The sequence below is a fragment of the Carcharodon carcharias genome, chromosome 31 (genome assembly GCF_017639515.1).
Source record: "Carcharodon carcharias isolate sCarCar2 chromosome 31, sCarCar2.pri, whole genome shotgun sequence".
Taxonomy (NCBI): Eukaryota; Metazoa; Chordata; class Chondrichthyes; order Lamniformes; family Lamnidae; genus Carcharodon; species Carcharodon carcharias.
In genome coordinates, this window is record NC_054497.1 from 15,686,549 (window position 1) to 15,707,460 (window position 20,912).

The 20,912-nt window shown below is 44.2% G+C and overlaps 1 protein-coding gene across 4 annotated transcripts in view; it reads right to left on the reverse strand.

Annotated features, from left to right (window-relative positions):
- Positions 1-7,084: 7,084 nt before the first annotated feature.
- cnot3a (CCR4-NOT transcription complex, subunit 3a) overlaps positions 7,085-20,912 on the reverse strand; it is an 86,840-nt gene continuing 73,012 nt past the window's right edge. For 3 of the 4 annotated variants that reach the window (XM_041177678.1, XM_041177675.1, XM_041177676.1), the window contains 4 exons: positions 20,048-20,246; positions 18,741-18,873; positions 11,291-11,416; positions 7,085-7,519 (listed from right to left, as the gene is read on the reverse strand). In XM_041177678.1, coding sequence (XP_041033612.1) covers positions 7,400-7,519; positions 11,291-11,416; positions 18,741-18,873; positions 20,048-20,246 — 578 coding nt within the window. In that variant the 3' untranslated portion in view covers positions 7,085-7,399. The remainder of the gene's footprint in view (positions 7,520-11,290; positions 11,417-18,740; positions 18,874-20,047; positions 20,247-20,912) is intronic. The other variant, XM_041177677.1, reaches the window with a different exon arrangement.

Consider the following 20,912-nt stretch of genomic DNA (forward strand, 5'->3'; position numbering starts at 1 on the left):
TGCCAACTCCAGCATGATGCCACCACCAAACACATCTTCCCTTCACCCCCCTTATCGGCATTCCGTAGGGATCGCTCCCTCCGGGACACCCTGGTCCACTCCTCCATCACCCCCTACTCCTCAACCCCCTCCTATGGCACAACCCCATGCCCACGCAAAAGATGCAACACCTGCCCCTTCACTTCCTCTCTCCTCACCGTCCAAGGACCCAAACACTCCTTTCAAGTGAAGCAGCATTTCACTTGCATTTCCCCCAACTTAGTCTACTGCATTCGTTGCTCCCAATGTGGTCTCCTCTACATTGGAGAGACCAAACGTAAACTGGGTGACCGCTTTGCAGAACACCTGCGGTCTGTCCGCAAGAATGACCCAAACCTCCCTGTCGCTTGCCATTTTAACACTCCACCCTGCTCTCTTGCCCACATGTCTGTCCTTGGCTTGCTGCATTGTTCCAGTGAAGCCCAACGCAAATTGGAGGAACGACACCTCATCTTCCGACTAGGGACTTTACAGCCTTCCGGACTGAATATTGAATTCAACAACTTTAGGTCGTGAGCTCCCTCCCCCATCCCCACCCCCTTTCTGTTTCCCCCTTCCTTTTTTTTTTCCAATAAATTATAAAGATTTTCCTTTTCCCACCTATTTCCATTATAAAAAAAAACCCCACTAGAGCTATACCTTGAGTGCCCTACCATCCATTCTTAATTAGCACATTCGCTTAGAACACCTATGTGTTCTATTGTACTATTGTCATTGACATCTTTTGATGATCTGCTTCTATCACTGCTTGTTTGTCCCTACAACCACACACCCCCCACCCCCCCCCCCCCCTCCACCTCTCCGCCCCCCCCACACACACCTTAAACCAGCTTATATTTCAGCTCTTTCCTGGACTCGAACTCAAGTTCTGTCGAAGGGTCATGAGGACTCGAAACGTCGAACCTTTTAATTTACTGCATGACCAGGGTCTTGGAACATTTCCTGTAGGCTCAGTACATCAGGCTGTGGCTTGGCTTAAATAGCCAAGTGGTTATGGTTAAAAGATAAGAACAAAAAAACTGCGGATGCTGGAAATCCAAAACAAAAACATAATTACCTGGAAAAACTCAGCAGGTCTGGCAGCATCGGCGGAGAAGAAGAGTTGACGTTTCGAGTCCTCATGACCCTTCTGTCGAAGGGTCATGAGGACTCGAAACGTCAACTCTTTTCTTCTCCGCGAAGGGTCATGAGGACTCAAAACGTCAACTCTTTTCTTCTCTGCCGATGCTGCCAGACCTGCTGAGTTTTTCCAGGTAATTCTGTTTTTGTTCAAGTGGTTATGGTACTGGGTTTGTAACCCCAAGATCAAGAGTTCAAATCTCACAATGGCAAACTATGAAACAATGTAACTTCATCTGAAACAGATGGAAACGGGTTTGTACTTGAAAGAGTTACATCAGGTTGTGGACGAGTCCACCGCAGTCCCAATCAGCACCATTGTTTTCACAAAAAATTGTAAACTCAAATTGAGCCTAAACAAATTTTTTTTATAAATTATAAAAGAACAGTACAGTACTAAATCTAAAAGCAAAATACTGCGGATGCTGAAAATCTGAAACAAAAACAAAAATAGCTGGAAAAACTCAGCAGGTCTGACAGCATCTGCGGAAAGGAACACAGTTAACGTTTTGAGTCTGTATGACTTCATCAGAACTAAGGAAATAGAGAAATGAGGTGAAATATAAGCTAGTTGAGGGGGGCGGGGGGGGGGGCGGGTGGTGGTGGTGGGACAGGTAGAGCTGGATAGAGGGCCATTGATAGGTGGAAGCAAAGAAGAGATTGCCAAAGATGTCAGACAAAAGGACAAAGAGGTGTTGATGGTGGTATTATCATCTAAGGAATGTGCTAATGTTGACATTAAGGGTAGAAAGCAGGACAAACAAGTGGCAAATGGCCCTAGGGGGTGAGGGGAAGGGATCGAAATGTGCTAAAAGGTGGAGATAAAACAATAGGTCGAAATAGATTTAAAAATAGGTGAGAAAAAATGTTTAAAAAATTATAAATTATTGGAAAATCGGAGATCGGAAAAGGGGTGGGATGGAGGAGAGAGTTCACGATCTGAAATTGTTGAACTCAATATTAAGTCCGGAAGGCTGTAAAGTGCCTAGTCGGAAGATGAGGTGCTGTTCCTCCAGTTTGCGTTGAGCTTCACTGGAACAATGCAGCAGGCCAAGGACGGACATGTGGGCATGAGAACAGGGTGGTGTGTTGAAATGGCAAGTGACAGGGAGGTCCGGGTCACGCTTGCGGACAGACCGAAGGTGTTCTGTACTAAATCTGTTGTGTTCTCAGTTGTAATCTGATTTGTGTTATCAATATACAAATATATGTAGTCACCATTCAGCCCCTCGAGCCTGCTCCACCAATCAATATCATGGCTGATCTGATTTTAACCTCATATTCCTGCCTATCCCCAATAACCTTTCACCCTCTTGCTTATCAAGAATCTATCTAACTCTGCCTTAAAAATATTTAAGGACTGCCTCAACCACCTTATGAGGAATAGAATACCAAAGTCTCAACCCTCAAAAAAAAAATCCTCATCTCTGTCCTAAATGGGTGACCCCTTATAACAGGGAGAATTTCCATTTTGTTACAGGCGGGAGCCCAAGAACTAAAACTAAACCATTTTCTCTAAATCTTAGATGAGAGGCCTAAACAAACTTTGAGTGGACAGTTCAAGTGATGTCCTGTTATGCTTCATATGCTCAGCTTCCACTGACAATTATTTTTTTGTCCATTTAAGTGTGAGACTCCAAATAATTTACCTTTGTCTTTACAAATTGCCATACTTTTAATAATGATTGAAGAGCTCTGTATACCTGGCTAATGACTCTGCACTTCTTCCCTCCTATCCTTCGACATTCATCCTTTTCAATTCTGCATCCCATTCCCTTTTAAATGTTACACAATCGGTTTGTGGTAATGCACTCTGTTCTAATAACTCAAACATTTCTTCAAACCCCACCCCATGATAAATTCCCGTCAACCAGTAGAGCAGCCTTTCATTATTTATCCCCTCAAAATCTTGCAGAATTTTGAAACTTTCAATAGATTCCACTCCTCCCTTAACCTTTTCCAATTAAACAAAACTATTTAAGCCTTTTTCCAATTTATAACTTTGTTTTATTTATTCATTCACAGGATGTGGGCTTCACTGCCTGGGCCAGCATTTATTGCCCATCTCTAGTTGAGGAGGTGGCCTTGCCCTCATATGTGCCTTTGTTACCCCCAGAGTTGATTACTCCAATGCTCTCCTAGCAGCTCCTACCTTCCAGCCTCCATAAACTTTAGTTCACACTAAACTTTGCTGTCGTCCTAACTCTCACCAAGTTCTGTTCACCCATCACTCCTATGTTGGCTGGCATTAGCTTCTAGTTTATTCAATTTAAAATTCTTCACCCTCGTTTTCAAATCTCTCCATGACCTTGCCCCTCCTTATCTCTGTAATCTCCTCCACTCCTACAAACCTCCAAGATCTCTGTGCTCCTTCGATGTTGGTCTCTTGCACCTTTGATTTCCATCACTCTACCATTGGCAGCTGTGCCTTCAGCTGCTTGGGCCTGAAATTTCCTCCCTCAACCTTTTCCCCCCGTTTTAAGACTATTTTTAAAACCTTTCTCTTTTACTAAACCTTTGGTCACCTATCCTTATATCTAATGTGGCTCAGTATCAAATTTTGTTTGCTTACACTCCTGTTGTGTCTTGGAACATCTTACTAAGGTACCATATTAATACAAGCTGCACATTTTGTTTCTGGTGCAGTAATACTGTAATATGTTGAAATGGTTACATTAAAAAAGTAATAGATGTCTGGTGTTTCTATTTCAAACATTTGAAAGGATTTAAAATAGTTAATTAGTTTTTCAACTTCCAGATAAGGTAACAAGAAATAGGGGAAAACAAAAAAAAGTTATTTGAAATCTGTTTCAGACTCTCACCAAGCTTGTGGATCTCTCGGATGTTTTGTTCGATTGGAGTCCCTCGTTCAACATTTTCTGCCTTGCTCCAAAATGAAGATTATGAAAATCTGTACCAGTTTTAGTCAACAGTACGATCACACACATAACACTGTTCTACTCACCCACAGCATTACCTAAAATATATCAAAAATTAAGATGCATTAATTCACACAGGAGGAACACCTTTAATGTAGGCAGCCCCTGCATATCAGCCTGAATGCACTGGTCAGAACTGAATCCCCCACTTCTTGATCTGGTCACGAACTGGTGTTCACAAAGTGGCTCCTGACAGCACCGAATTTGATGCTCAGTACTAACTAGATTTGATTAAACTAGTGTCTCTTACAGACACCAGGTCCAGGAATTGAGAATCCAGAGCGTTATTAACCAGAACAACCTCTGGTAAAGTAATAGATGAAATATGGCAGAGTTAAATAAGCATTCGTGGGGCTATCCTGACACTTAACTCATCATCTCCATAACAGACTATGCCTGCTTGCAACCCCACTGTACAAACACACACCCAGACCCACATACATCCACTTATTAACTGTGCACCCAGGCAGAAAGCACATTGGACATCCCCTACCTCTTGAATTGTCCACTTAATCAGAGTCAGTGCACAGATTACACTGGGAGTGGTGCGGTGAAAAAATACTGACCATCATCAATCCCAATTGAATCAGAACAAAACCTCCGTCACCGTCCGTGCTGGACCTCAACCAGGGGGTTACTTCCAAGATTGAGTTGTTGTGAGTCCTGACAGTGATACAACAAATCATTGCAGCAGCAGTTCTTGTTCAGAAGCACTTTGGATGAAAGATTGCACACACCAATAAACAGCAATCCTTCCTCTTAGGACAGCAGACATTCAAAAACAAAAGCAGTAAAATTCTGGAAATATTCACCTACTCCAATCACACCGGACTTATTTCTGATCCAATACCAGGTGAAATGGGAAATAAGTAGCATCATAAAAGCAAAACATGCTGGAGACACTCAGCGAATCTGGCAGCATCTATGGAAAGAGAAACAGTTAACATTTCAAGTTGATAAAATTTCATCAACCTGAGTATTTTCAATATTTCCTGTTTTATTTCGGATTTCCAGTATTTACGATACTTTGTTTTTGTATTAGAGTAAAAAATTGTTACCTTGCTACCCTCCTGACAATTCAACAATATTTGGCAAACAGAAAAACCATTGTTACAGATTGCGAGCAATTAAACCAACCCTGGGAAGTAAGGAGGGGAAAAAGAACAGATTTAATCACACAGGTCAGCTACCACCATAGAAATGGATCAATATCTATCAAGGGGACTAAGGGCAATAGATATTAACAGTATGTAATTTTTGAAGGAAGCAGCATCTTTAAAGTTAATAGTGGCTGAGTCCACAATAGGCTGTAATTCTGGGTCCATGGATGGAGGTTTGATTAACATCTCTAATCCTGATCGTTTTATCCAGATACTATTTAGATCACGATGGTAAGAGTCAGAAGAGTCTGGTAAATAATTGTTGCTAGGGTTGGAGGTATGCTGCAAGTGACGTACTCCAGGAGTCTGCGCTTTTCTGTTGTGTACACAGATCATTTAAGGTCAGGAAGCACAATCACAAAATTTGCTAACCCCACAAAAGGTGGAGGGTTTGCTAAGGAGGCCTGCACAAGTCAGCTGTATGGGCAGGCAGGTGGCAGATACAATTTAGTGTACTTAAGTTATATATTAATAAGTAATGGACTATACCAGGACAGCATAACTAGACCAACAGCATATTTTGGTTTAATAAGTAGGAAAGCACACGAGTAAAAATATATAATTTATACAAAACATAAGATTGATTGTTAAGCAAGTTGTGCGCAGCTTTGGAAAGAATATTAAAGCCATAGCGCAAACAGATTCACCGGGATGATACAATGGCCTGGGAAAGACAGACAAGACTCGAGATACAATTTACACTGGAGCAGAGAAGTCTGAGATTTAATAAAGGTTTTAAAATTAAGGGCATTGATAAAAAAACCATTTACTTAGGCGAATGGAGTACAGTACTGGACCAATCTTTACCATTTTCAGGTGTAAAGTTTTATAAAAACACCAATAAAACTCAGATGGCAAGGCCAAACTTGTGCTGGGGATCTAAATGAAGTGGGAGTGGGCAGTCATGTTTGCATCACCCTCTGGCTAATTTCCAGGTGACTAGTTTCTACATGAGAACTAAAAAAAGTGGGGAGGTCATACAGTTTTGAGAGCCCTCTCCAACTTTCAATTAGATCACAGCTTATGATCTACCTCAGCTCCACTTTTTCACATTATCCTCAAAACTCTCAATTCCCTTAACGAGCAAAAACGTAAGGATCTCTGCCTTGAATATACTCAACAGCAACTCTCCAAGGACAATACAGACCCAGAAGCCCCTTACAGATAGTTACCTGCTCCAATCCTTGAGTATGGGAATATTTATATAGCTGCTTTCTGCAGCAGGCAGGTTGGTGAGGATCAACACAAGTATGTTTTTTCCTCTTGTTGGTTCCCTCACCACCTACCACAGACCCAGTCTAGCAGCTATGTCCTTTAGGACTCGGCCAGCTCGGTCAGTAGTGGTGCTACCGAGCCAGTCTTGGTGATGGACATTGAAGCCCCCCATCCAGAGTATATTCTACACCCTTGCCAACTACAGTGCTTCCTTCAAGTGATGTTAAACATGGCGGAGCACTGATTTTAATGCAAGTTTTACTGCAGCACAAGGGTGAGAGAAAGCCCAACGGGACTGATACTGATACAGGAAGCTTAGAAATGAGGTGGTGGCAAGGTTGTAAACAGGGAGGGCTTTATTCCAGTACTGCAGCCATGGGGAAGCAGACAGGAATGTGGTGCCTGAGAGGAGAATAAAGAACAATGTACTTGCGAGACATTAGATAGACAGAAGCCCTACAGCTGGTCTTATACATCATATGTTTGTATACTGGTTTAAATGGCCCACAGTGAATGCAATGTTCATCTTGGAGTCTAACAAGTGGACAACTTGGAACAGTTCATAAAAAACAGGAAGGTCCAACCCTGGCACTGAATAAACATCCACAAATATACATGAAAAATGTTTTATTTGTTTCATACAAGCACTAACTGCTTTTTAAACGCAGAACTGTACAGATTCCTGACAAAGTATTTTCCAATACAATATCTTATGCACAGGTTAGAACAAAATACATGATGTACAACATTTCTGATTTCTTTCTCCTTTCTTTTCATCCTCAAAATTGTACAAGGTCTCTAAACGAAAGCTCTCTTCCAAGAACAATTGTGTGTGTTCAGACTGTGAGCCCAACACTGGGTTACTGAAGATCAATCAGCAGCATGGGGAAGAGAACTCCACCCTGACACAGGATGTACATGTCCTGGTTACTGCAGGTCCCTGTCCTCCAGGTATCTGTACTCAAATGTGAAGCCTTCTTTCTTTCTCTGGCCCCATTTCTCGTAGTCAAAGTAAATGTATGTTCCCTGTTGGGTCAGAAAAAAAGCCTAGTAAGATGTAAACATCTGTGCAGGGACATAAGTTTACAGAGATAACACTTTCTGAGAGATACACACAAGGGTCTGAAACTTTATTTGTTCAGTTTGTTGCTCACCCACCCTGATTAGCTATTTCAATATTTAATTGATTTCTAATTCATGGCCTCTGATGAGCCAAAGAGGTTACCTCACTCCCACCCTTGTTGCTCAGACCCGGGTATCAGGAAATGGAATTCAAGTGCCATCTGATGCCCATTTCATTGAAGTCATTGGAAACAAATCCAACACGCACTAACATACCATTGTAGTTCAACCATTAAAACCACAGAAGCCCTCCCCCCACTATATACTCTCACAATCCACAGCATCTCTCCTGTTACTGACTGCCATTTAGTAAGTGGTTTCATACGCTCTTTGCATCATTTACCCATAATGCTAAGAACTGGCAACATCTAACCTCTCATTATACTGTGTAAATGTAAACTCCAGCCCCAAGTACAAAAATGTGCCTTTGTGCAGTGGGAAGAGGAGAGCTGCAGGGAACCTGAGGACTGAGACAGAGAGCTCAACATAAAAAATTACACTCACACTTTACAGTAATGAGGAAATCAATGTGATTGATGTTCAGATAGAAATAATGATAGGGAAACAAGTTTGAGAAAAAGCACAAGAAGCCATCTCAGCCACACCACATACCCATTGTAACCTTGAGGTTACTGCAGTTCTCAGCCCTGAAAGCACAAAAATTGCCTTTTGTTGATTACACTGGGCTGACTATGCAAAGAACTTAACCTCAAACTCTTAAGCAAATTCTCAACATTTGAACCACCAGACCTCAGACTGAAGTCTCCAGGTCTCAGAGGAGCTGATGCCGTTAAGGGAAATAGCACAGGATGTGTGCAAATGAGTGGAATCACACAAACACACAGTACAGGAGGTGCTCATTCAGCCCAGTGTGCTTGCGGCAACCTTTGAAAGAGCCAATGAATTAAACCTGCTGACCCGCTCCTGTAGCACTGTAAATGTTTCAACTTCCAGTATTTATCCAATTCCCCCTTTCCAAAGTCGCCATTGGATCTGCTTTCAACAACTTGTTATTGCCATATATTCCAGATCATGACAACCCACTGTTCAGAAAGAAATTTCCCTTACCTCCCCACCCAGTTCTTCTGGCGGAAATCGGTGCCCTGTGGTCACTGATCATTGACAGTGGAAATATATTCTCCCGATTTGATGCACCAAAATTGCTCAATTTTAAACATGTGTATTCCATCTCTGCTTAACCTTGTTTACTGTAAGATGAACAACCCCCGCTTCTCTAATCTTCCCATATAAGGAGATGGGGGAAGGCAGTGGCGTAGTGATATTATCACTGGACAGGTAATCCAGAGACCCAAGGTAATGCTCTGGGATCCTCCACCCCCGGGTTCAAATCCCACCATGTCAGATGATGGAATTTGAATTCAATAAAAATCTGGAATTAAACCATGAAACTATTGTAAAATCCCATCTGGTTCACTAATGTCCTTTAGGGAAGGAAATCAGCCGTCCTCACCTGATCTGGCCTATATGAGTCTTAAATGTCCTCTGAAGTGGCCTAGCAAGCCACTCAGTTGTATCAAGCTGCTAGAAAGTAATCAAATCAAACGGACCACGTGGCATCGACCTAGGCACCAGAAACAACAGCAGCAAACTGTCCCAGGCGACACCATCCCCAAGTATGTCATGCCCCACAGGCAGAACGGACAGCAGAGGTGGCAGCACAGTGGTACATAGTTGCCCTGGGAGTCCTCAACATTGATTCCAGCCCCCATGAAGTCTCATGGCATCAGATCAAACGTGGGTAAGAAAACCTCCTGATTACCACGTACCGCTGCGTCCCTCCCCCCTGCCCCGGTCAGTTGATGAATCAGTACTCCACAAGTATCCCTACGCTCAGTGCAAAAGATAAAATATTATCCATCTTTGTCTCCTCCGGAGGGCCCCAGCACCACAGATGTCAGTCTTCAGCCGATTCAATTCACACTCTCATATCAAGAAACAGCCAAAGGCATTGGATACTGCAAAGGCTATGGACTCTGACAATATTCCAGCAATAGTACTGAAGATTTGTGCTCCAGAACTTGCTGCGCCCCTAGACAAACTGTTCAGGTACAGCGACAATGCTGGCATTTAATCAGCAATGTGGAAATTTTCCCAGGTATGTCCTGTATACAAAAAGCAGGACAAATCCAATCCAGCCAATTACCACTCCTTCAATCTGCTCTTGATCATCAGTAAAGTGATGGAAGGTGTCACATCAACAGTGCTATCAATCGGCACCTGCTTAGCAATAACTGGTTCACTGATACACATTTTGTCTCCTGCCAGGATCACTTAGCTCCTGGCTTCATTACAGCTTTGCTTCAAACATGGACAAAAGAGCTGATCTCCAGAGGTGAGGCAGGAGTGACTGCCCTTGACATCAAGGCCACACTTGTCTGAGTGTGGCATCAAGGAACCCTAGCCAAACTGGAGTCAATGGAAATTAGGAGAAAGCGATCCGCTGGTTGGAATCATACCTAGCACGAATGAAGATGGTTGTGGTTGTTGGAGGTCAGTCATCCTCAGTTCCAGGACATCACTGCAGGAGTTCCTCAGGGTAGTGTCCTCGGCCTAACCATCTTCAGTTGCTTCATCAATGACCTTCCTTCCATCATAAGGTCAGAAGTGGGGATGTTTGCTGATGATTGCACAATGTTCAGTACCATTCACAACTCCTCAGATACTGAAGCAGTCCATGTCCAAATGCAGCAAGACCTGGACAATATCCAGGCTTGGGCTGACAAGTGGCAAGTAACATTCAGGCCACACAAGTACCAGGCAATGACCATCTCCAACAAGAGAGAATCCAACCATTGCCCCTTAATGTTCAATGGCATTACCATCACTGAATCCCCCACTATCAACATCCTGGGGATTACCATTAACCAGCAACTGACCTGGACTAGCCATATAAATACTGGCTACAAGAGCAAGTCAGAGGCTGGGAATCCTGGGGTGAGTAACTCACCTCCTGACTCCCCAAAGCCTGTTCACCATCTACAAGACACAAGTCAGTTGTGTGATGGAATACTCTCCACTTGCTTGGATGAGCGCAGCTCCCACAACACTCAAGAAGCTCGATACCATCCAGGACAAAGCAACCCATTTGATTGTTTGTGGAAGGGGTGCCACTGACACACAGGGGCAGCAGTGTGTACCATCTACAAGATGCACTGCAGAAACTCACCAAGCCTCCTGAGGCAGCACCTTCCAAACCCACAACCACTACCATCTAGAAGGACAAGGCCAGCAGATACGTGGGAACACCACCACCTGGAAGTTCCCCTCATCTCACCACCCTGATTTATATATCGCCGTTCCTTCACCATCGCTGGGTCGAAATCCTGGAACTCCTTTCCTAACAGCACTGTGGATGTACCTACAGCACATGGACTGCAGTGGGTCAAGGCGGCAGCTCACCACCACCTTCTCACGGAATGGGCAATAAATGCTGGCCCAGCCAGTGACGTTCACATCTCATAAAAGAATTTAAAAAGAGATGAGTAAAGGATGAAACATACTGGATCATTAAAAGCACAATTTTCTGCAGAGAAACCAGCCAGCTTTCTTCACAAAGATTTGTTAGAGGCCAAATAATTTGAAACACTTTCAGGCTTTACCCTGGGACTCCCACACGCCACCGCCAGAAGGATAAGTGGCTTGTTCCATCGACAAGAACCCTGAGAAGATCCATACCTGTTCATATTCATCAGTGATGGTTTTTGGCTCTTCATGTCTCTGGAACCACATCATGTACTTGGTGTGGAATCTCCAGGATTGCTTCTTCAAAGCTTTAGCAGCTAAATACTGGGACTTGGTCCCCTAGTAAAAGAAAACATAAAAAGGTGGCTGAAAACAGAGTTCACAGAAGGAGGCCATTTAGCCTATCATGCCTGTGCCAGCTGTTTTGAAAGAGCAATCCATTAGTCCCACTCTCCACACACTCACCACAGCCTGCAAATTTCTGCTTTATCCAACTCACTTTTGAAAGTTACTATCTTACAGCAGCACATTCCAGGACTCTCAACTCACTGCAAAAAAGATAATTCTCATCTGCCCTCTGGTTCTTTTGCCAATCACCCTGAATCCATGTTCTCTGGTTACTGACCCACCCGCCTAGCACTGAAAACAAAATCTCAAAATACATCATTTTGAAAAGCTCTATTAAATCTCCCCTTAACATCTCCCATTTAAAATCTCCCTGACACAAAAATAGGCAAGAAGTCAAGTGGTGAGGATGACACAGAGTCTACAGAGGGGTATAGACAGGCTACGTGAATGGGCAAAAACTTGGCAAATGGAATATAATGTGACAAAATGTGAGGTTATGCACTTTGGCAGGAAGAATAGAGGAGCTGAATGTTATTTAAATGGAGAAAGACTGGAAAAAATTCTGCAGCACAGAGGGGGTCCTCATGCATGAATCACAAAAAATTCAAGTTCAGCAGGTAATAGGGAAGGCAAAGGAAATGGAGTATAAAAATAGGGAAGTCTTGCTAAAACCATACAAGGTACTAGTTAGGCTACACCTAAAATACTGTGAACAGTTTTGGTCCCCTTATCCAAGGAAAGATATACTGGCATTAGAGGTAGTCCAGAGAAGGGTCACTAGGTTGATCCCAGTAATGGAGGGATTTTATGAGGAGAGTTGAGTGGTTGGGCTTGTACTCATTGGAGTTTAGAAGAATGAAAGGTGACCTTATTGAAACATAAAAGAATCTTAGGGGGCTTGACAGGGTAGATGCTGAGAGGTTGTTTCCCCTTGTGGGAGAGTCTAGGATCAGAGGGCAAAATCTTAGAGTAAGGGGGTGCCCATTTAAGGCAGATGAGGAGGAATTTCTTCCCTCAGAGGGTAGTCAATCTGTGGAATTCTTTACTGCAGAGGGCTGTAGAGGCTGGGCCATTAAGTATATTCAAGGCTGAGACAGACAGATTTTTAATCAGTAAGGAATCAAGGGTTATGGGGAAAAGGCAGGAAAGTGGAGTTGGGGATCATCAGATCAGCCATGATCTCACTGATGGTGGAGCAGACTATGGGCTGAATGGCCTACTTCTGCTCTTAAGTCTTATGGTCTTTAACCTTCTCTGCTTTGAAGAGGACATTGCCAGCCGGTTCTACCTTCTGAAACATTTGGAAACAATTTTTCCATCTCCTGCCTCCCCTCCTGAAGGTACTGAGTCCCTTTAGGGTACAATTCCATTAGTGATGGGCCCTCCCATACCTGACCCAACTATCATTAGGCTATTTAAGCATCATTTTAGCCCCCCAATTGTCTTCATCTGACTTCGACAGACCATTCCCAGTTGGATTATTTATCTGCAGCTGAAGCCCAGTTAATCCCCCAACACTTACAGTACCAATTGTAAGAACATATAAATTAGGAATAGGGCACTTGGTCCTTCAAGTCTGCTCCTACAATGAGATCATTGCCGATCTGATCGTCACCTCAACTTCGCATTCCCACCTACTCCTGATAAACCTTTCACCCCCTTGTTTATCAAGAATCGACCTACCTGTCTTGCGGAAATGCCCTCCATGCTCCTTAGCACAGCGCAAAGTGGTTTCGTGTATGGGCTGCTGTTGCACACCCTTCATTTCCTTGCCCCACCTGGACACGCCCTGGCTTGCCTTGTTGCCATCTGATGCGGAGGTCTCCAGCAGGGGAGGCTCTCTACATGGGAGCCCTCCCCCTTTCCATTGGGGACCTGGGGTGGCAGGTGTTGCATGCAGCAGTTCCATACAACCATAGGCTGTGTCGGATCACGGACTCCCAAGATGCCTGTGTCTTTTGAGGCCTTGAGGAGTCCGTGGACCACGCTTATATCGGCTGTTCTATGCTACGCCCACTTTTTAGTTACTTGAAAAGCCTTCTACTGTTGTTATGTTTGCACTTCAGCCCCATGCTCCTGATCTACGGGCACCTGGTGCAGAGGGGGGCAGGGAGGGAGTAGGACCTCCCTGTGAACCTGCTCTTGGCCAAGTTGGCCATTAACAGGTCCAGGCAGCGGGCGATCAAGGGGGTCGTCCAGCCCGACTGTCTGCTCCTTTTCCGCGGCTACGTTCATGGCTGGGTGTCCCTGGAGAGGTGTCCGCTGACAAGGCTGAGGCCTTCCGTGTTCAATGGGCACCGCAGACACTGGAGTGCTTTATTGACCCCTTTACAAACATGAAGCCAAAATGTGGTTAAAGTTCCCTTGAAATTTTGTCTTTTGTTTTTGCAGTTTCCTTTTAAGGGGTTGCCTTTTAATATGTCCTCTGATTTGTTAATTTATTTGGTTTGACTCAAAAGAGTTACCTCTGCTTCTGCTACCTTTTGAGGAACAGTGTTCCAAATACCCTCAACCCGCAAAAAAATTCTTATCTGTCCTAAATGGGTGACCCGTTAATTTTAAAACAGTGGTCCCTAGTACCAGACTCTCCCACAAGAGGAAACATCCTCTCCACATTGGGCCTGTTAAGATCCCTCAGGACCTTGTGTTTCAATCAAGTTGTCTTTTACTCTTCTAAACTCCAGCCTATCCAATCTTTCCGCATATGGCATCAGCATCTGTCTTAACAGCTAAACTAGGGATTGTACCTGGATCATTCATGCTCTGTAAGGCTCAGTCTTTCCAAAAACCATCAGGGAAGACCTTCACTTTTCATTAAACCTTTGATAAACCAGCAAAGCAAAGCAAACCAAGAATACAGCAGCTCCCATTTCAACAATTAAGGCATTAAAAACATGAAAAACGGATCACTTCCTTCCTTTATTACGGAGCTTCCAAATATATTTATTTAAAAAGTGAGTTAGTGCAACAACTTGAGCGGTACAGTCCAAGTGCAATCCCTTTAGACTTGGCTGATCCTTGGCTGCTACACTTGGCCACAGCCACTGGAATGGTGAGCTGTGGGAAAATCCACCTCCTTACTATCCACCGAAACAAGAAGGTATACAAATGCTGAGTCAGTAGGCCGAACCCAGCTGTGCTGCCTCCATGCTTGAATGGTTTGCCAATGCTCACTGCACAAGAGACGCAGGGTGAAAGGGCATGTGGGTGATGTACGGGACAGACACAGACTGTGGACCTATTCCCAGCAAAGTGCCTTCAGGGTGAAGGTGGGAGAAAGTTTAAACAAAAGTTCAAGCTTTAAAAATGTCTCGGAATGCAAGCTGAATTGTTTGATGAGTTTTTGGTGCAAAGACCTTGTACCATAGAGCACATTCTGCTTTTCATACCTGCTGGATAAGCAATCAGCTGTGCAGGTCAAATTTTAAATTAAGATCATAAAATATTTTAAAACCTGCTTCCAGGTGTGGCTGAGATTTTTTTTTGGGTCATTCAAGTGATGTGGGCTTCGTTGGCTGAGCCAGCATTTATTGCCCATCCCTAACTACCCTTGAGAAGATGGTGCTGAGCTGCCTTCTTGAACTACTACAGTCCATGTGGTGTAGGTACACCCATAATGCTGTTAGGGAGAGATTTCCAGGATTTTGACCCAGCGACAGTGAAGGAATGGTGATATATTTCCAAGTCAGGATCGTGAGTGACTTGGAGGGGAAATTGCAGGTGGTGTTCCCATCTGCTGCCCTTGTCCTTCTAATGGGAGTGGTTGTGGGTTTGGAAGGTGCTGTCTAAGGAGACTTGGTGAATTCCTGCAGTGCATCTTATAGATGGTACACACTGCTGCTACTGTGCGTTGGTGGTGGAGGGAGTGAATATTTGTGGATAGGGTGTCAATCAAGTGGCCGCTTTGTCCTGGATAGTGTCAAGCTTCTTGAGTGTTGTGGGAGCTGCAACCATCCAGGCAAGAGGAGAGTATTCCATCAACTCCTGACTTGTGCCTTGCAACTCTTTCGAGTACAAACACGTTTCCATCTGTTTCCAGATGAAGTTACATTGTTTCATAGTTTGCCATTGTGAGATTTGAACTCTTGATCTTGGGGTTACAAACCCAGTACCATAACCACTTGGCTATTTAGGCCAAGCACTTGTGCCTTGTAGATGGACAGGCTTTGGGGAGTCAGGAGGGGAGTTACTCATTGCAGGATTCCTGGCTTCTGACCTGCTCTTGTAACCACAGTATTTATATGGCAAGACCAGTCCAGTTTCTAGTCAATGGTAACCCCCAGGATGTTGATAGTGAGGGATTCAGTGATGGTAATGCCAATGAACGTCAAGGGGTGATGGAGATAGTCATTGCCTGGCACTTGTGTGGCACAAACGTTACTTGCCACTTGTCAGCTCAAACCTGGATATTGTCCAGGTCTTGCTGCATTTCGACATGGACTGCTTCAGTATGAGACGACCGAATAGTGAACGTTGTACAATCATCAGCGAACATCCCCACTTCTGATTTTATGATGGAAGGTCATTGATGAAGTAGCTGAAGATGGTTGGGCCGAGGACACTACCCTGAGGAACTCCTGCAGTGCTGCCTTGGAGCAAAGATGACTGACCTCCAACAACCATCTTCCTTTGTGCTAGGTATGACTCCAACCAGTGAGGTATTCTCCTCCCGCCTCGATTCCCATTGACTCCAGTTTTGCTAGGGCTCCTTGACGCCATACTCTGTCAAATGCTGCCTTGATGTCAAGGGAAGTCACTCTCACCTCATCACTGGAGTTTAGCTATTTTGTCCATGTTTAAACCAAGGCTGCACTGAAATTAGGAGCTGAGTAGCCATGGTGGAACCCAGGCCGAGCGCCAGTGAGGGTATTCTGCAGCAATTGCTGCTTGATATCACAGGTGATGACCCCTTCTATTACATTACTGATGATGGAGAGCAGACTGATGGGGCAGTAATTGGCTGGGTTGGACTTGCCCTGCTGTGTGTGTACAGGACATACCAGGCAATTTTCCACACAGCCGGGTAGACACCAGTGTTGTAGCTGTATGGAACAGCTTGGCTAGGGGTATGGCAAATTCTGCAGCACAAGTCTTCAGTACTATTGCTGGAATGTCAGGACCCATAGCATTTGCAGTACACAGTGCCTTCAGTCATTTCTTGTTATCAAGTGGACTGAATCGAATTGGCTGAAGACTGGAATCTGTGATGCTGGGGACCTTGGGAGGAGGCCGAGATGGATCATCCACTTGGCACTTCTGGCTGAAGATAGTAGCAAATGCTTCAGCCTTATCTTTTACACTGATGTGCTGGGTTCCCCCATCATTGAGGATGGGGATATTGTGGAGCCTCCTCCTCCAGTAAATTAATTGTCCATCACCATCCATGACTGAATGTGGCAGGACTTAGATCTGATCTGTTGGTTGTGGGATCACTTAGTTCTATCACTTGCTGTTATGATATCTGGCATGAAAGTAGTCTTTATAGCTTCACCAGGTTGACACCTCATTTTTAGATATGCCTGGTGCTGCTCCTAGCATGCTCTCCTGCACGCTTCTTTAAACTAAGGTTGATCCCCTGGCTTAATGGTAATGGTAGAGTGGCAGACATGCTGGGCCACGAGGTTACAGATTGTGTTCTGCTGCTGATGGCCCACAGCGCCTCATGGATGACCAGTCTTGAGTTGCTAGATCTGTTCAAAATCTCTCTCATTTAGCACGGTGATAGTGCCACAAAACACGAGGGACTGTACCCTCAATGTGAAGACGGGACTTCGTCTCCAGGACTGTGCAATGATCACTCCTACCGACACTGTCATGGACAGATGCATCTGCTGCAGGCAGGTTGTTTTGGATGTGGTCAAGTAATGTTTTTCCCTCTTGCTGGTTCCCTCACCATCTACTACAGACCCAGTTTAGCAGCTATGTCCTTTAGGACTTGGCCAGCTTTGTCAGTAGTGGTGCTACCGAGCACTCTTGGTGATGAATGTTGAAGTCCCTCGCCCAGAGTGCATTCTGCGCCCTTGCCACCCTCAGTGCTTCCTCCAAGTGGTGTTCAATATGGAGGAGCACTGATTCATCAGCTGAGGGAGGGTGGTACATGGTAATCAGCAGGTGCCATAAGACTTCATGGAGCTCAGAGTTAAATGCTGGGGACTCCCAGGGCAACTCACTGTATCCCAATGCCACCACCTCTGGATGGTGATATCTGGGGATTATTTGTAAGATATGATTCCGTGAGGTAAGGACAAGGACAATAGGTTTCCTTCCCTAAAGGACATTAGTGAACCTGATGGGTTTTCACAACAATTGACAATGGTTTCATGGTAATCATTTAGACTTTTAATTCCAGGTTTTTATTGAATTCAGACTCCACCATCTGCCATGGCATGTTTCGAACCTGGGTCCCCAGAGGATTACATGGGTCTCTGGATTACTAGTCCATTGACAATACCACTACTCCATCACCTCCCCCTACTTTGTGCAAAATAGCTTCATGTTTACCTACAGAACTAACTGCACTAATTCATTGCACTGGAGGCACTGAATTGTGTTTGAGACGAGTTGTGTTCGAGACATGGGATATGGGGATATATAACACCGAGTCTTCAGTGCAGGCACACCAGATGTTTGCAGCTGAATGACATTAACCGTTAGCACCTTTTGCTAATTTACAGCTCACAGTTTGAATTAGAGAGCCACAAAGAACAGACAAGTCATTGAGATGAGGAATTCCTCCTGGCAGTTTGTGGATGCCTGGAATGCAACAATTGGGGGCAGAGCAGCGAGATGCACATTCCAGAGTTCTCAGTCTTAAGAGATTGGGCCTTACCTTTATTCCCTTTTCCTGAACCTTATTTCTCATCACAAAGGAGAGGACTTGCTGTGAGGTTAATGGGTTATAGGGTTCCTTTGAGCCCCACAAATGCCCAAGCTCCATCTGTAAGGCTGGGCGGTGAGTGCTGGCAGGTTGGTCAACTACAAGGGGCATCACACATCCTGAATTGACCAAACAAATGGGCTCCAATCAGGCTGATTTAATGCCCTAGGCCAGGGCAGAGGTCAAAGGGCTACTGTTAAATCCATGGCAATAGTTTTCCACCCCTTTTGGAGGTGGATAGCACAAGGACAGATGGGTAAGCTGTGGACATGTGAAATCACCAATAAATGGAATCTAGTCAGTCAGAAGTTCCCTCGAGTCAAGTCAATGGGCGTAATTTCTGTTTAACCCAAGCATAAACTCAGTGCATAATTCCAATGGAAAACCTGAGCAATGCTGTTTGACCACTTGTTACAACATAGTCAGACAAATACCCACCTCTAGGTAGTAAAAGATGAAGAAGAGAGTTTCAGTGGACAATCGCTGGTAGAACTCCAGAGTATCTGAATGGACTGGGGGAATCTGATGGTGATAAGGCGGTGTGGGACATGGATTACGAGGGAGGTAGTGTCTGTGGGGGGAAACAGAAAAATTAAAAACACTTTTATTGTGGAAATTTTGGAACTGATTTATTACACTTCCATAGCGAAAGCATTTACAGCAAGTACTTCTTAAAATATTGCATTGGGCAGAAAAATCAATGCATTTCCGATAATACCATAAACTTAATCGGCTATTTACAAGTGACATTGTCAGAATCCTGGGATTGTGGCCACGGTGAAACACGAGCCAAAGTCTATTAATGTTTCACAATGTTAAATAGGGCCTCTCTGGACCCAGCTCTGGCTGTGGCTATATACAAAGACCAACAACAACTGCAGCAAAGGTACTGACTGGAACCTGAGTGTTCAGTACAGGCAAAAGCAAACCAATCCACTGACACTAGAATTCTCCACCTCCCCTCAGTCTCACAATCACACTCATTAAGTTATATGCACATCTAAACAGGCCAGGAAACAAAATAATTTACCGTGGAAACCCGAGAGAAACAACAGGAGGTCTAATGAATTCCAAATCAATATCGCCAACCACAAGAGCAGCTGAAATTCCACAACACGCTTAACTATACTGTAAAACAAACGCTGCCTCCCCCATGTCATCTCCAATAAGCCATATACAGACAAAACTATAGCAGCATAGCCTCACCCCAGCTAACCAAGGGCTCTGAAAATTGGAATCTCATACCTGAGACATGAACTGTGCCAATGGCCTCCATTTATCTAAATTACCAGGGCCACACTTGACTTGGTCAGATCAGCACTCAGCAGGCAAGACTGTTCACTGGGATATTCAGCCACCTTTACCTGTGCATTGTTCCTGCTCATGTATTAACTAATAATCATTTGCTGAACAGAAAGATGATTTTTTTTTTTAAAAAGCAAAGCTACATCATGAAAGTTTGGATTTACAGATCTTTAAAACAGCCATTGGAAATGGAGATATCCAAATTGTAATTTCTCAGTTTATCTACTCAGATTTTACTGTAACACCAAGAATAACTGCAGCAACATCCCTGAAAAATATTACACAGAAATGGATGAAGTTATCATGGTCTACAGTACAAAGTGCAGGAGATTCACCATTCGAAAAAATATTGCTTCAGTTAACTCAAACCCATCATAAGAACTGACGGCTGGCTGACTAACGCATCTTATTGCTTATTCCCAGCGTAAGCTGCTACTGACCGTATCCTCTCAGAGTCTGACGGGTGGGGCATATGAAGCCAGGCCGATTCCACCATGTGCAGCTGGTATTCTTGGTCCTTAGAAAGATGTACCGGGCTCAGTGGGCAAACACCCAGCATAGGCTGAAGGTGAACTTCTGTCGTTTGTGGAACGTTAGACGTCATTGAGTTGCTCTGTGACGATGGGGTGCTGAAGAGATCTGGGGGAAAAAACCCCACCACTTTTAACACAGATTTTGAATAGAACGGACTTTAACCAAAGCCTACATAGTATCTTCACCCTTCCCCTAGGATGACTAACAATGGATGCACCATTGGCCAGGAGTCAGTCTGGTCATGAGTTTAATCAGATATACACTCAAACAGCTCACACAACTGATAATTGAAAGACAGAAGCCATATCATACTCACATCAACCAACTGGTATCTTTACCAACATACATTCACAACCATAACAACATAGAAAACGTATCAAATCTATTCAGTGATGTCCAAGCAGTTAGTACAGAGAATATCTTTTTCTTACACTACACAAGCTGCTCTCCATCTTAGAGGCTCCCAGTTTCTAACTGGACTGCTTTTGAAATGGCTGCATGGAAGGTGCAAATGTGCCTTGGATCTCAGCCTGCCACCCTGTGAAGGGTCAACCACATTGTTCAAACTATTGTCAATTTTGGGGTAACGGGCATTATCTACAAACGTTTTAATGTTTGCCAAAATGTATTTTTGCGGATGTTCCAATTAGAAACAGATTGTAGCAGACGTACGAAGAAGAGCAGGTGATCCCTCAAAACCAGTCACTCCACTGTTTTCTTGCCCAAAACAGTTCCATCCTCTTAATCTCAGTTTCCTGCAATCCTATAGGC